At 35.7% G+C, this 15,178-nt stretch overlaps 1 protein-coding gene across 1 annotated transcript in view; it reads right to left on the bottom strand.

Moving 5' to 3' along the window:
* Nucleotides 1-15,178, bottom strand: part of POLN (DNA polymerase nu) — a 108,386-nt gene that overhangs the window by 71,084 nt on the left and 22,124 nt on the right. Inside the window, exons 8-14 of the mRNA XM_074904394.1 lie at nucleotides 14,418-14,478; nucleotides 14,151-14,215; nucleotides 13,255-13,338; nucleotides 12,739-12,828; nucleotides 9,579-9,635; nucleotides 8,754-8,807; nucleotides 8,463-8,528 (exon numbers count right to left, since the gene is read on the bottom strand). Of these exons, the coding sequence (XP_074760495.1) occupies nucleotides 8,463-8,528; nucleotides 8,754-8,807; nucleotides 9,579-9,635; nucleotides 12,739-12,828; nucleotides 13,255-13,338; nucleotides 14,151-14,215; nucleotides 14,418-14,478 (477 nt within the window). The remainder of the gene's footprint in view (nucleotides 1-8,462; nucleotides 8,529-8,753; nucleotides 8,808-9,578; nucleotides 9,636-12,738; nucleotides 12,829-13,254; nucleotides 13,339-14,150; nucleotides 14,216-14,417; nucleotides 14,479-15,178) is intronic.

A 15,178-nucleotide genomic window follows, 5' to 3' on the forward strand; every position in this document is an offset into this window, starting at 1 on the left:
AATAAGTGATTTCTAAAATAACAAAAAAAAATTTAATTTACTAACTTATTGATTTGACATGTTCTGTGACAAATTATTTTGTCAAATCATGGGGTCAGCCCAGATGCTTGGCTATATACTGACAGATTTCTAACCTTTGCACAGCAAGCAAGGGAATTTGCATATATACAGCTCTACACATGTTTCAAAGAGACAAAGACTGCTTTTTGTTTCCATATATAAATTGACTATTTTTTATTATTTATTTAAATTCATTTTCCCGAAAGAAAATTATACTCAGAACATAAGCTCTGTTAAACTAATGTTCATTAATATGGGAGGCTGTTAAGCTCTGGGATGAAATCCAGGAAGATACAATTTGGTTTTGGTGAAAAACCAGTGCCAAGACATAGAGATAACAACCCTGTGAGTCGCAGTCGGAGCTATTAAATATTGTACTAGTTGTATATTAGCTGTATATTACAGCTTTAAAGTAAAGAGTGTCAAAGGAATATTGCTCAAAGGTACAAATACTAGACCTTTAAATACATGAAAAATGACAAGATTTCCAGACTGGAGGAAACTTTCTTTAGAAAGATGTAACAGTTGTTTTACGAAAGGGTAAAATTTAGCATCTCAAACAAGATTGTTCCACATACTGAGGAATTTACTGAGCATATGTTAGCAGGGAATTCCTCTTAAAAGGCTCCAAAAGGAGCCTGAACAGGAGGCTAATTGAAGGAGCTGAAGGAAACCTAAATAACCAATGTCTCTTTCTTTGCTCACAGTGAGGAAAGGACAACTTTTGATTTGATAGAAGTGGTCCTACAAGTTCCTGAGCCACAGCCAGCAGATGATCATGTTAGTACAGGAGAACTAGGGACAAGGCCACGTGGGAGTGAGAAGATGACCTCTGTCCTGTTCTGTCTATCCTCAGTGACCCTTACACAAACCACTTTTTTGTTGTTGTTCCAAATCTGAAAGAGTGCAGCCATCTTCAAAACTCTGTGTGAAATTTCCTGAGGGTTATGAAAGGATGCTGAGGGAATAAAGAATTGGCAAATTTTCCACTCATTGATAGAAAAAAAGAACTGTCATCAGAGAAAACAATGTAATAGGGATGTAGAGCTACAGAGATAATTTTCATGAAATTCTTTGGGATGCCAACAACAAAAATTTTGAAACTGAAATATTTGGAAAATGTCTGAAAACTGGACCATCCAAGAAAAGAAATCTCTTTTGCTGTACCTAACTTTTGATCCGCCCCTATAACCCATTCTCTTTTTATCATTCTTCATTTCTGTCTCCTCCATTTTTTGTCTTGTCAGAATTCTCAAATTTTTTGAAGTAATTTTTGCTGACAGAGATACAGAATGGGAAAAGAATGATGTAGAGCAGAAGAACACTGTATAACAAAATAAACTATTTAAATACTTCTGTTATGTTAAAACATAATGAAACCTACACCATCAGACTATATTTTGTCCTTGCAAAAAGGAATTCAGCCATTAGAGGAATATGCTAACACCTCTCACTTTTGAGAGGTTGTAAGACAAGACAAAATCTGTGTGCCTGAAATTTTTTTTTTTAATTGCCCTCTCAGAGCATAAGTTTCCAAGCTTTGAGTATTTCCTAAAAATGTATAACTAAAAATCCCACTAATGGAATACTTCATATGAAGGATAAAAAACATCTTCAAGCAGAATTTCTAAAATCTTAATCAACTCACAAGAGGTACCAACAGACAACTTCATAACAAAAAGGCACACAAATATCTCAGCTAATATAGAGACCATACATGCATTTCTGCACATTGACGAAGATTCAATCTGAGTAACTGTCTTACAGATGAGGACAGTGAAAATGAACTCAGTAGGACACGGGCTCTGTTAAACTCCTCAGTACAGAGGTACAATGACTGTGACCACATTGAGACTTCAGGGGATGCGAGCATATGCCAGTCTCAAGCATAAGAAAAGTGCTCAGCCAGGAGTTGAAATTTGTTTGGATAAACAGTGGAAGAATGAAGGCTGTGACAGACTACAAGTGAATAGCACTATTTGTTTCTTGTAACCACATACCATGCTCACATTGCTCTTAAACTATTCTAAAATTACATGGAATCAGACTTCCTAAAATTCCAAAAGACACAACACATTGTATAGATTAACTTCTGTAACAGAATACTCTTAAGTAATAGATACTACTATAATTACTTCACTTTAAAACAACTTTTAATTTGTAAGGTAGTGAAAGCTACATGTCTAAAAACCCACTTGTTTTGGTCAAAGATGACACTAATTTTTGTTCTTGTTAGCTATGTGCTCCAGTCACATTCATATTAGAGAAAAATAACCTGTCAGTAGCACTAGCTATATTCCAATATCGATTTCTAAAACATGATCAGTGCATAGTTTTGGCTTCTACCTGCAGCATTCCCAAAATGTTGCTGGCAAAGGCCATTCAAACCATAAAATAAATCAGCATATAACTATCTTAACAAAGCCCACTCAACAGCAGTAGGCACTCAAGGGCTGACCATTTAATTTATACATAGTGTACTGAACTATAGCATCTTCAAATTTTAATGAAACAAATGGAAGTAAACAGTGTCATCCTCTCTCTAGCACAGGAAAATTTTCTAGGAACTTTTTCTCTCCTATTTCTAGAAGTCTAAGCTTCTCTGAGGAGCTTTTTGCCAGAAACTAAAGGAGAGTGAAGGAAGAATTCAGCCTCCACAGTTAGGATTTCATAATGTGCTAAAAATACTTTAGCTGATATTATTCTGAGTTTTGAGTTGTTAATTTTAGCTGCTCTATATATTTCTGTGCTTATGTTCAATCATATACATGATTGAACTGCTCTTGTTACTACAGAATTACAGCCCAGATGATGTTCCAAGCTTTACTGAGCCAAATGGAAAACATTATGCTATAAAATGTAGTCCATGTATTGGATACACCGCACTCACCATGAGATTAATGAATTTATACAAATCAGGAGCATCACTACAAAGAATGCCAAAGACATGCATATATCATAAAAAAAGGATACTATGGGTACTCAAGATGTTAAGAGAACAAAGGTCTGGGATACAGAAACCTTATTTCTGCATTTGGATATTAAAACAACATGATGTTCTGGAGCATCAGATGTGAGTGTTAGGATACAACTAACAGTGACTTTTTATACTGTAGTTGTCAAACCAGTAACTAAGAACATCCTATGGTAATGTTAACGTAGTGCAAATTTTTGTCATGAATGCAATTTAACTAAAGTCTTGTCAACATGCTCATTTACTAATTTTTAAGGGAAATTTCCTTATGAAACAAAAACTGTGATGAGTGAGGAAGAAAGAAAGGAAATAGAGAACTTCATTGTAAAAAATAGTTTCTTTAAATGCTAAAGTCTTCACTAAAATATACTTCTAAATACAGCAACAAAAAAAGGGATTGTAAAAACATCAAAACTCCAAGTAGTCATAAAATGAGATACTGTTTTAGTGCTATTAGTGAAGTCATAATCAACAGATGATTCAAGAGTACTGGAATAAATATACTGAAAAGAAACATTGTACAAAACCACATTCTGAATGCAAGAGATACTCAGGGAACACAGACCAACCATAACAAACGGCATGCATGCTCTGACTTTCTCTAATAGCGCATCAGCTCATCTGAGCGATAGTTGTTTGTAATGACTAGAAAATATGACACTAAATTGCTTTGATGCAAAGGTCCAAGAAAACATAGACATTCTCATCTCTGTTAAGACAACCTACCATTATTTTAGTGAAGCCCACATCAGAGCATACTCACCTAGAAACGATTTTGTCAGCCTAGATGACATTATAAAGGAATTTTGACAAGATGTTTTATATGAACCTGTAATGTCTGACTTGTCTCTATTGCTAGTTCTTTCCAATAAACATACTTTAAAAACAAAACAGAAAACACACTCAAGTAAGATCAATGCAAATATAAGACCAACATTCATTTCAGTAGGACAGTGTATGAAAACAAGTTTACAAAAATTATATTCCTAATAGTGTAGTTTCGAAAGGAGCCAAAGCACCGGTCCATTTCTACCAAAAAAAAATTTTAAAAAAGGAAGATGTCATCACATCCCTGCTCCCAGACCTGGTGTCTGGCTCTCTACATTGCATCAGCTCTGTCAAAGCCTGCTAAAACCTGTGAAGGAAAGGGACAGGGGAAAAACAGGATCCTTCAAATTTGTACAGCAGCTCACCACTACTGAAAGACCCTGTAGAACACCCTGTTTGTGCTGCAATCCAATTGTGACTATAGACTACAAACTTTCAGAAAGAGTATTGGTAGTATCACCGATCAGCCTGTAGCCTTAATGAGGCTGGGGACAAAATGCGTAAAATTTGATAGCTGTGACAATAGTTTTGAGAGCATGGTTCTGACAGTCTGCCTTGCTTGGTGTGTGCTTGTGGCCACGCTAAGGATGTAAAACCTATTGGGATAGTGTTATGAAAGGGAGACAAACAGACAGCATCTCATCCACACTGTCCATAATCCCCAAACTATTCCAAAACTACATTTGAGTTTCATCTCAGAATTAGTCCATTCACTCCAGAAGACAGCCCAGAAGCCAAGTAATACAGATACAGTGTGGATAATCAGAAAAACTGGTTGCTAAGTTAACTGACAGAACTGGCTCATTTTTGATGGTAATTGCTGAAGGGCCTCTATTTCAAGAGATTGTCTCTCCCATTAGAATGAATACCAGATAGGTAATTTATTATTCATAATCCAAGCACTATTAGTAACACACATTTTCTAATAAAGAAGCATGCAATTCTCTGTCATGCATTCACTATCAGAAAATATTAGTTGTATCTGTTGGAGACACTGAGGTATATTCAATATTTCAGATTTTTTATGGTCCTTCTTTGACCACATTAACATTTAACATATCCTAATTAGTTTCTCTTTCAAATTACATTCCTGCTTCCACATTAAAGGTTAATGTGCTTCTTTGATTGACAGGTTAAATTATTTTATTTCTTTACCTTTTTGGACAAGCTGGTAAAAACATTTTTCCTGGGGAATAATAGGAAACCTTTTATTTTTTTTTTTCACTCGGTCTGGGAAGTAAAAAAATTGTATTTATCTTCAGCATAACTTTTTGTTACTAAAAGGAAGGAAAATCCCCCTGAAGCCCACCACTTTATGCTTTTTAGTTTGATGATACAAACATCTTCAGAAGTATAGAAGTGTAAACTCATTAGAAGCATTTCAGTTCTCTCTGCTGCAGAAGCCTGGAGGAAAGAAACCTTAATACAGAATATCTGATTCTAGCACTGAAGTTTACATCTTAAACCAAATTATAACATTCAATTACACGCAATCTTTACATCTCAAGTTTGGTTTTCTCTCTGTTCATTCTGAAAGAGGCTTAATCTTAATTGGCTTTATGTCTTTCCACCTCTGTCATGACTTATTTTTGCTGTAAAGGGTGAGAAGCTATAAAGTGGTATTTCAAGGTACATTTGGAAAACATAAACTAAGTCCTCGGAAATGTAATAAATATATTTAATAGTAAAGTTATCTATGAGCAATATAATAAAGGAGTTTTCTAATGGAGACAAGACTACTATATTTATACAAAAAAAAATTAAAAATAACATATTCAAATAATAAACCTAATTAACTTCCCCAAATAGTCATAAGCAATCCATCACAGAGTGGAAAAAATAACTAGCCTATGGATATATTACAAAATAACTTGACTGAGAATTTTAGGTTTTACATTGTTTAGGTTTCAGCTATGCAGATTCTCATGGAGTAGCAAATAGACAGTTACAATGCTACAGCAGGAGACTACAATACCAAATGTGTCCCTGTTTAATGATGTACTATATTATTATGTAAGACTTCATTATTTGTGAAAAATGCATTAATTATGCATCACACATATTGTAGAAGAAACCAAATGAGAAGAAATGGGGTGCAGAGTTAAACTAAAATAGATGTATACATGGAGAGCCACTGAAGTAAAGTTATACCAAGAAACCCCCTCTAAACTGCTGCAACACGGAAGTCATAAAAATTCATGTGAATAAGCTTATCTATTGAGAGAAACCCACATAAAGCTAAAAATATACATCATCCATACATCAGATGTGGCTTTGTCTTAAAGAAGATGACAGAAGAGTTTATCTGAAAAGTAAGTGCTGCTCTGTACCTAATGTCTGGTCATTTTCCCTTAAACCTATGAGAGTAAATCCCAGACTCCATTTAATGCCTTAAAGGAAAGAGGACAGATAGATTCATTACCTTTACAAAACAAATGAAAGATAAAGAAACCTTTGTTTGGAACCCCATCTCCCACAATCACTGCAGCAAAATGGGATGCTTTTTCTATTTGTCTTCTCACTTTATCTGATTTAAACTTATATTTTGCTTTAATCACTCCTTAAAGCATTTCAAAACACAGTTAAAATAAAACACCTCAGCAAATATTCAGCTAAAATTTGACATAACATCATAGTAACTGCAAAAATATCTACAATATTTATGATTTCTGGCATGAATCTTTCTAATCCTTTAACACTTAGTAAAGTGACTGGGCACTGCAGTACACCTTCTGTATCAATAAATGATTCAGAAACAGATGGTATAAATTCCATAAACATCTCACACAAAAAAAGGCATGCCAATATTTTTCCTTATAAGGAAAAGCCAGCCTTAGGCAACCCTGGATGCTAACTTTAGCAGTATTATTTTTGAGAAAAACAACCTTTAAGAAAAGTAGATTTTGTGTCATTTTTAGCATGATGGGGCAAGGTCACCTTGTGTTGTATGTGGTTGTTCAAGGCAGATGTCTGTTCAGCTCTGACTTGTAAATTCCTGTGCATCACATCAGAATATTTAGCAAACTGACCTTCATGATCATCTTTCCTATTCTCTCCCATCACTTTCCCCCATCTGGGTGTATGAGAAGTGGGAGCAGCAGTAACACTCCTGCATTCCATTGTTAACTCAGAATCTAGACACTGGGTTTTACTCAGCAAATCACAAGCACTTCCTATAAATTGTTTGATGACAAACGGTATGGAAATAAGTACCATGAGGGTAGGAAGACATAAATGAAACATAAAATGTGAAGACAGGTAAAAGAAGAGCTAAGGAAGTCACCAATATTGTGAGGATGAGAACCTCCCAGGACAGGTTTCTGCCAGAACTCCCGAAGTTACCATACCAGTCAGGACTTGCAGGGAGCCACCTGAGCTCACCCCTGCGAAGTGGTCACAACATAACTGTTATGTCTAACAGCTTTACTCCTAGATAGAACTGTGGAAGACCATGGCCTTTCTTCCAAGACTACAGAAAGCTTCTAATGCCATTTGTACCCATGAAGCTTAAGGCTAAGCAGTACCAAAACTTGCACGGTTAAGAACTGACAATACTTTTGGGCACAAGTTAGAAGGACAACCACCTTGTGGATTCCCTCTAGCCTTCATGAACCAAGTCTCAGTTCTGCATCTATTCCCTCCCTCCCACAGGGCTAGAGGTCAGGTCTTTGCTAAGAAAGGCCATGATTAAACCAAACAGAAGATTTCGGCAGGTAGGCAGTGACTCTTTTCTACTGCTATTCTCCCGCCTATGCCTTGAGCCGCTGAAGCAGTCTGCAGTCCTGTTTCCTCCCACAGCAGGTCCTGTACACTCAGCTATGAAACCATGGGCTGCGAGAGTAGTGGAACGCAAAAGGTCTCACCAGTCCCTACCATCAAAGGCCAGTATGCTTCCTAAACTCCAAATAAAAATATGTAATAAAACATATTAAAATATGCCCTTAAAAGGGCCACTTTGACAATAAAAACCCCAACCAAGCCTCGAGCAGTCCAGAAAGTCAAATAAAACACATTCCAGCCACAAGCATGTACATGGAGATCACTATAGCCGAAGACAAGAGAGGAAGCACAAAGAACCCAAGTGTCTCGGCCATGTAAGCTTCTGGCAAGACTTTCAAAGCAACAGCATGACCAGTTTAGCTCTTCACTGCTAAGAGGCCTTAAGCCAAATTCCAGAAGAAAAGAGCTTCCTTTTTTTTCCATAAACCCCAGGGCACCTTCCAGATCTCACCAATCTTTTACAAGGAGTGGCTGATAAACACCAGGAATTCATTGCTAAGAAGTATTCAGTGGAAGTCTAGAGGGTGCATGCCTGGCTCACAATTCTATCCCTCTGTTTCAGGTAAACTTCAGGTAGTAATATTAAATTCTGATCCAAGAATAACAGAAAATATTCATAAGAATAAGTGTTCTACAGCAAAACGCCCATTTAATAAGCTTTTTCTGTCCACCATTTACATACAATTCGGCAACTGCTATACTTAGATGAAAACGAACATTACATTGATGTTAAAAATACTACATATTTCATATAAAGAATATAAATAATATTATTTTAAAATTCTAATTAAAATGTAAGTCTTCTAATAGGCTCACTTACTGGATGTTTGGATGAAAGTCTGCCAGTCACAGTTCCTGTCTGATTCCATGTAGAGGAAATAAATCCCTGTAGTCAAGTAAAAATCCCCCAAAATAAAAGGATGAAGACATATATCTAAATTTTGTTGAATGTAAGTATCAGTAGTAAAAACTCACTGCAACCAGGACTACAAAATCAAAAATAAACACTTTTATAATTTTTCATAAAGTTCTTAAACCCTGCCATCATTTCACATCTTTTTATTATTTATTTTAAATACCGTATGTTACAGGCTACTTTTTGTATTTCTACCTTTCTCATGCACGTTCGTAGTCCATCCACATAAGTTGACTTCATCTTATGAACCTAAATTACATAAAAGTTTAGATAAATGCTTATTTATAAAAGTAAGAAATTTTCAAATTAAAGATTTCAATTTCCAAATGCATATTAACTTGTTTTGTAGACTTTTTTTAAAAGACACTTTTATCTTAGTAAATAATCGATGTATACTCACTAATAGCTGATCTGTCAGCATAAGTTAGGTAAGTGCTTGGTTATACCCTAAAGCCAAGTCTTTGCAGATATTAGCAAGTTGGAATTTATTCTTTTACATTTTATATCCCCAGGTCAATAAACGACACAAAAAAGCCACATGCCCACAAAAATAACCCCCACCCACTTTTTTTGGTTTTAGATCCTGGAAACTCATCCACTGAAAACTCAAACATTAAAGTGTGAGAGCAGACTAACTAGGTCATTTGGATTTTCAGGAGGCTCATCACCTAAAAACCCCCTAACTAGTTATCTCCTTCACTTTCTGCAGAATATTTCTTCAGAAATCAAAAATAAATGTTTTGCTATACAAGCGTGCTTTATAGCACTAGACATATTTAACAGCGAAGTTTTCCAGTTGTTTTTGCAAGAGTTGTTTGCTAGCTATAAACTAACACAGTGCAAAACAGAAGTATAACATTAAATTTAAAAACTCTTAAGAAAACCTACATCAAAATTTATATGAGAATTTGAATGAATTTACATTAGAGACAACTTTTTATTTATTTAGCTGTGAATATGTTATCTTTCTTGCTAATTTTGCTTCAGTGAAACTACATTATGTGAAAAATATCAGCTCACCTGACGGTATTCTAAAATTATTTTAGGCAAAGGATGAAGATCTTGCAACTTATTTAGCTGCAAAATAAAGAATATGAATTACTGGTAAACTTTATTGTTAAGGTACATTATTTAACATCTTAACACAGTAATTTCTGGAGAAAGAAATTTTCCCAACAAGCTGAATGGACAATATACTAAAAGAATTGTGTCCTTCAAGCAATCTCACCCTAGGCCCAAGTAAGCCTTCTTTCCTGCTTTCAGCAGGAGGGCTGGAGATTACCCTCTCTCCCAGTTCATTTCCCTTCCTGTTCCAGACAGGGACAAAAAGACATGCAGGCATAAAAACTATTCCACAACAACTTTGAAAATGCTCGGGCATAGGGTGGGGAGCTACTTATGGTCCTTTATTTTTTGTGCTAGACAGCATCATTGCAAGAGAGAACATGATAAAAGTATACAAAGTAATACATATACATACACATACATATTTATACACACACACAAAACCCAACAGGAGAATTTCTTCTGTTTGTCCCCTAATACAAGTTCCAGGGGACCTTCAAGAAAAACTGAAATTGTAAAATTCAAAAGCAATAAAATAAAGCATATTTCAGATTACTATGACTGTAAATTGCCATAAAAATTTGATAAGAATTAAATTATTAAAATAGAAATTGGATATTTATAAGCACAACAAAAATATCTGGAACTACAACAGTTCGGTGTAAAAAATAGATGCAACTGTACAATAACGGAGATTTAAAAGCATAAGTCTTTTTCTTGCTACCACAGGAAGACAACACATTAAGATTAATTATGTAGTACTTAGCCTACCTTTCTCTAAATAACCAAGTCTCCGCAGTTGTTGAAAAGAGAGCACTGGACTAAATGAAAGCATTGCTTTGATTACTGCAACAAGTCTTATGCTCCCACAAAAAGATGAAATGCATTTTATGCCACTGATCCCTCCCATCTCCCACGGCTCTCTGTCACTGTCCAAGATTATATATCTGATCTATGAAACCTTCTTCTCCTTGAGTTGTGTGTGGGTTTTATGGTTATACTGTTACTTTACCTCAAAAATCATATCCAGTAGTTCAGCCACTTGGTCCAAAAGTTGAATTTTCTCTTTCACACGTGAGAAACAAATACTACTTTTCTACCTTACCGAGAGGTGTTCATTCTCAGCAATGGTGTGAGTCCCATGTAAACTAAAGCAATACAGTTGTGGCACCAAATCAGAAACAGGTGCAGCCACACAGAGGCTTCTTCTCTAAGGAGAAATTCAATTACTATTACCTTAACAAAATAATCCATTAATGATCTGGATGAGGGGATCGAGTGCACCCTCAGTAAATTTGCAGATGACACTGAGTGCAGTGTTAATCTGCTTGAGGGCAGAAAGGCTCTACAGAGGGACCTGGACAGGCTGGATCGATGAGCCAAGGCCGATTGTATGAGGCTCAAAAAGTCCAAGTGCCAGGTCCTGCATTTGAGTCATAACAACTGCATGCAATGCTACAGGCTTGGGGAGGAGTGCCTGGAAAGCTGCCTGACAGAAAAGGACCTGGAGGTGTTGGTCAACAGCTGGCTGAATATGATCCAGCAGTGTGTCCAGGTGGTCAAGAAGGCCAATGGCATCCTGGCTTGTATGAGACATAGTGTGGCCAGCAGGACTAGGGAAGTGATCATCCCCTTGCACTCTGCACTCGATTCCTGTGTTCAGTTTTGGGCCCCTCACTACAAGACATTGAGGTGCTGGAGCGTGTCCAAAGAGCAATGAAACTGGTGAAGGGTCTAGAGCACAAGTCCTGTGAGGAGCGGCTGAGGGAACTGGGGTTGTTTAGTCTGAAGAAAAGGAGGCTGAGGGGAGACCTTACTGCTCTCTACAGTTACTTGAAAGGAGGTTGTAGCAAGGTCAGTGTCAGTCTCTTCTCCTAAGTAATGAGCAATAGGGCAAGTGGAAACAGCCTCAAGTTGTGCCAGGGGAGTTGTAGATTGGATATTAGGAAAAATTTCTTCACTGAAAGGGTTTTCAAGCACTGGAACAGGCTGCCCAGGGAAGTGGTCGAGTCTCCATCCCTGGAGGTATTTAAAAGATGTGTAGATGTGACACTTAGGGTCATGGTTTAGGGATGGACTTGGCAGTGTTAGGTTAATGGTTGGACTCAATGATTCTAAAGGTCTTTTCCATCTTAAATAATTCTATGAGTCTGTGAAAAGGAAGGGGCATCTACGTTTGCCTCAAGTTACCAAGAAGTCTGCAGTTTGATCCTGACTTCATTGATTTGAGACAAATGTTTTTAGCAGGTTTCTGCACTTGTGTGGGATCACAAATGAACATTTGTATTGCTGAAAATTATCTGCTCCAACACTAACAGAAGAAAGAACTGGAGAAGGTTCATATACGTAATATTATTGCACTGAATCTGAAGGTAGATTTGATCTCTTGTATAGGTATATCAAATTATCTAAACTGTTTGGTTATTATTGCTCTAAAGGAACAAGATTCTATCAAGATCCTGCAGATCTGACTTCAAATGCAACAGCTCTTACTGAAGACAAGCATCTCCACAGAGGGGGAAAAAAAAGCCTTAGGAAAATTCAGGTACACAAGTAAAACACTGGACTATACAAAAAAAGTGACAACTCTCAATTCAAACCACAGATATCAAATAATTTCCTACATGCCTTTCTACCTAGCATGAATAAATGAGTTAAATGCTCATAAGAAGATGACAACATGTTTTTAGCCCAAATCTCCCGATGGCAAAGAGAGAGTCTGGAATGCTATTTCCTTCACCAACAGATTTTACATTAATGTTGTTTTCTTTCACCACTGGTCTCTTCACCCAATCAGTCAGTCATATCGAGCCACCAAAATCTGACCAGTAAGAAAGACTCCCTCGTTTGAAGAACACGGTCATACATGCATGTTGGTGCTAAAGTTTTTAACCCTGGTTTATAGCTAAAGTTTAGCTTTAGTAGCTAGTTTGGTTTTCCCCATCATGGACTGCAACTTTCATTTCTGGCATAAGTAAATGAAATGTGAGTAGTACAACACAAAAATAAATCAAGATTGTTAGGAAAACTTTAGACAAATAACAATTTCACTGGAATATAACTTAGAAGTTTTCCTAAATCATGCAGATGGTTTTAAAACCCTTCCCCATCTCACCACAATTTCTGAGGTGGACACAAGTTGCTGTATTTCAGTTCTGTGAACTTTCTCACATAGTGCATGCAGTTTTAACTTTTCAAATAGTACCTATAGTAAGAAAAAACACATAAGAGTTTTCAGTGTTTCAAGTGCTGAAACAGAAAGGAAAATTATTGGTGCCTGATCTTAAGTCTAGAAAACAGATTTCAAGGAAAACAGAGCATACTGCAGAAAAGAAATCTAACTCAGAATTGAAAGGATCAGATCTTTATTTCTGAGCTATTGAAAAAGTAGTGTGTTTCCTAAAATAATATGCATAATTTATGTAAATATGTTCCAATACAGATTATCCCACATTGCTAGATTTATGAAAAACTGATATATCCCCTGTTAAAATAAGAAAATAAGATAATTAATATCGAAGAAAAATATTCTGAAGTTGTAAGGACAATTTTGTATGCTTTATAATTCTTCTGTATCAATAACAATTTACAGAATTTACAACTTATATAATAATAGGAGCATAAATATTACCTCTCTGAGTTGACTGCTACTGGTCAAAAGGAATCGTTCTCCAGCAACCTGATGAGCTTCGTGTTCAAGCTCTTTGAGTCGCAACTATAAATCAGTACATCAGAATTATTCTGTTTATATTATAATTTTCTTCAGTATCTCCTACTTCCTAGGTTAACAGGTATACTGGACTTCTAGTTAAAGATAGGGTACTTGATAATGTGTAATCATTGCTGGCTATCAACATTTGGTTTAGTAGATTGGTTATATACTCTTTAACCTGTATTTCTTCATGCTCTGGGAATGGGTTTTACTGTAGTAAAGAGTACCAAAATTTGTGGGAAAATAAATTAGGTTGCTGAAGAATATAGAGATGTGTGACAAACAGAGATATGCAAATTATTATGCTAAATTAATAATCTGTCAGACCATTATGATTATCTAGTCAGATTTTATGCTACAAAATAGTATTCTCTTGCAGCTATTTTTATCCATGGGGAAATGGCAAATTTAGAACTCTCAGAGCATGTAAGTTGTAGAGTGTTTTATTTACAAAGAGAGAGAAATATCTATCACTTCTCAGGAATATTATTACTGATAACTGTAGGTTCAGAAAGAGCCATTACGTTTTTTACTCTACAACACATAACCTAAAACGACTGAATTTTGCAAAGCAATCTCAGTTCTGAGGCAAGGCTAAAGAAGCAGAAGTCTTTTTGCTTGCCTAAATAAACATGGAAGTATTCTAAAATGAAAATACCATTAGTTATATTTATTATAATCATAATAAAAGAAACTCCAAACTGTCATGTAAAACGCAACAAAGCAAAAAGATTCCTCATCTTTTTAATCAGTTATCCTCAGTAAAAGCAAAAAGCTATACAATTTCCAAAAGAAAAAATAAAGACAAAGGTTACCCCCAGAATCTCTGATGTTTTTTTCAGTTCTCGTTTGTTCACATGTATTTTGTGTGTTTCCATCACTGTAAATACAATTACATAGTGAGAACACTTAAAACTGACAATTTCGATTTATATGCTTCTTAGACTGTAAAATGGAAACTCAAACAGCTGTTATGAGGCTAAAATAACATTTACTATTCTGAGGTATAACATTCTACTTGAGCATAGTCAGCAGCTGTGTAAAAACAGTGAAGATTCATATTTTGAAGTGAACTTTCATACCTGCCAGAATTTTGATAAGTGGAAGCTCTAATGTGCAAAATAATTTCCACAAACCTTGAACCTGTAAAGCAAGATACAAATAAATTCTTCAGTACCAGCCAATTTTAATCTTAAAGCATACAATATTGTCATTATGTGGATCTAATTTCCAGTAAGCAGTATTTAACTTTCTGTATAATCCCTTTTTACACGACAACACTGTCTGTGGAATGAAATACTATTTAGTGTGAATTATAGTATCTAAATACTGTAGCCCATTATCACTTCATTTTGAGGGGAACAGCAATACATTTTTTAATAGGAATCATTCTGTACAGGAATGAAGAAATATATATACCCCATTTTTCCAAATGGTTTATTTTTAGAGCAAGTTCCATTGTAATAGAACATCAGTTACCCCTTTTTCTTTATTCACTTGAACAATTAAGCAACCATTTAGAATTCATAACTTTATTTTCATTAGGAAGAAAATAAAAGATGATAGGGTTATGTACCCAATTTAGTTACAAAGAACAGGAGGCCTGTTTTTTCTTCAACCACTGAAGTAATTGGACAGCAGTACTTGTCTAAAAACTCCTCCTACAGGCTGGCTCTCAGTGTTTCTGTGCCTTTGGTACTTCTGTGCCTTTGGTGTTTCCCTGTTGCCTGCCTTCACAGATTGTTTCATCATACTGCTGGCTGCTTAGATATCCAGATTAATACAGCTCCATCAACTAATGCTTTAAGACCTACACTTGATACCATCAATTTCAAAACCCCTA

This window comes from Athene noctua, chromosome 4 (assembly GCF_965140245.1).
Source record: "Athene noctua chromosome 4, bAthNoc1.hap1.1, whole genome shotgun sequence".
Lineage (NCBI taxonomy): Eukaryota > Metazoa > Chordata > Aves > Strigiformes > Strigidae > Athene > Athene noctua.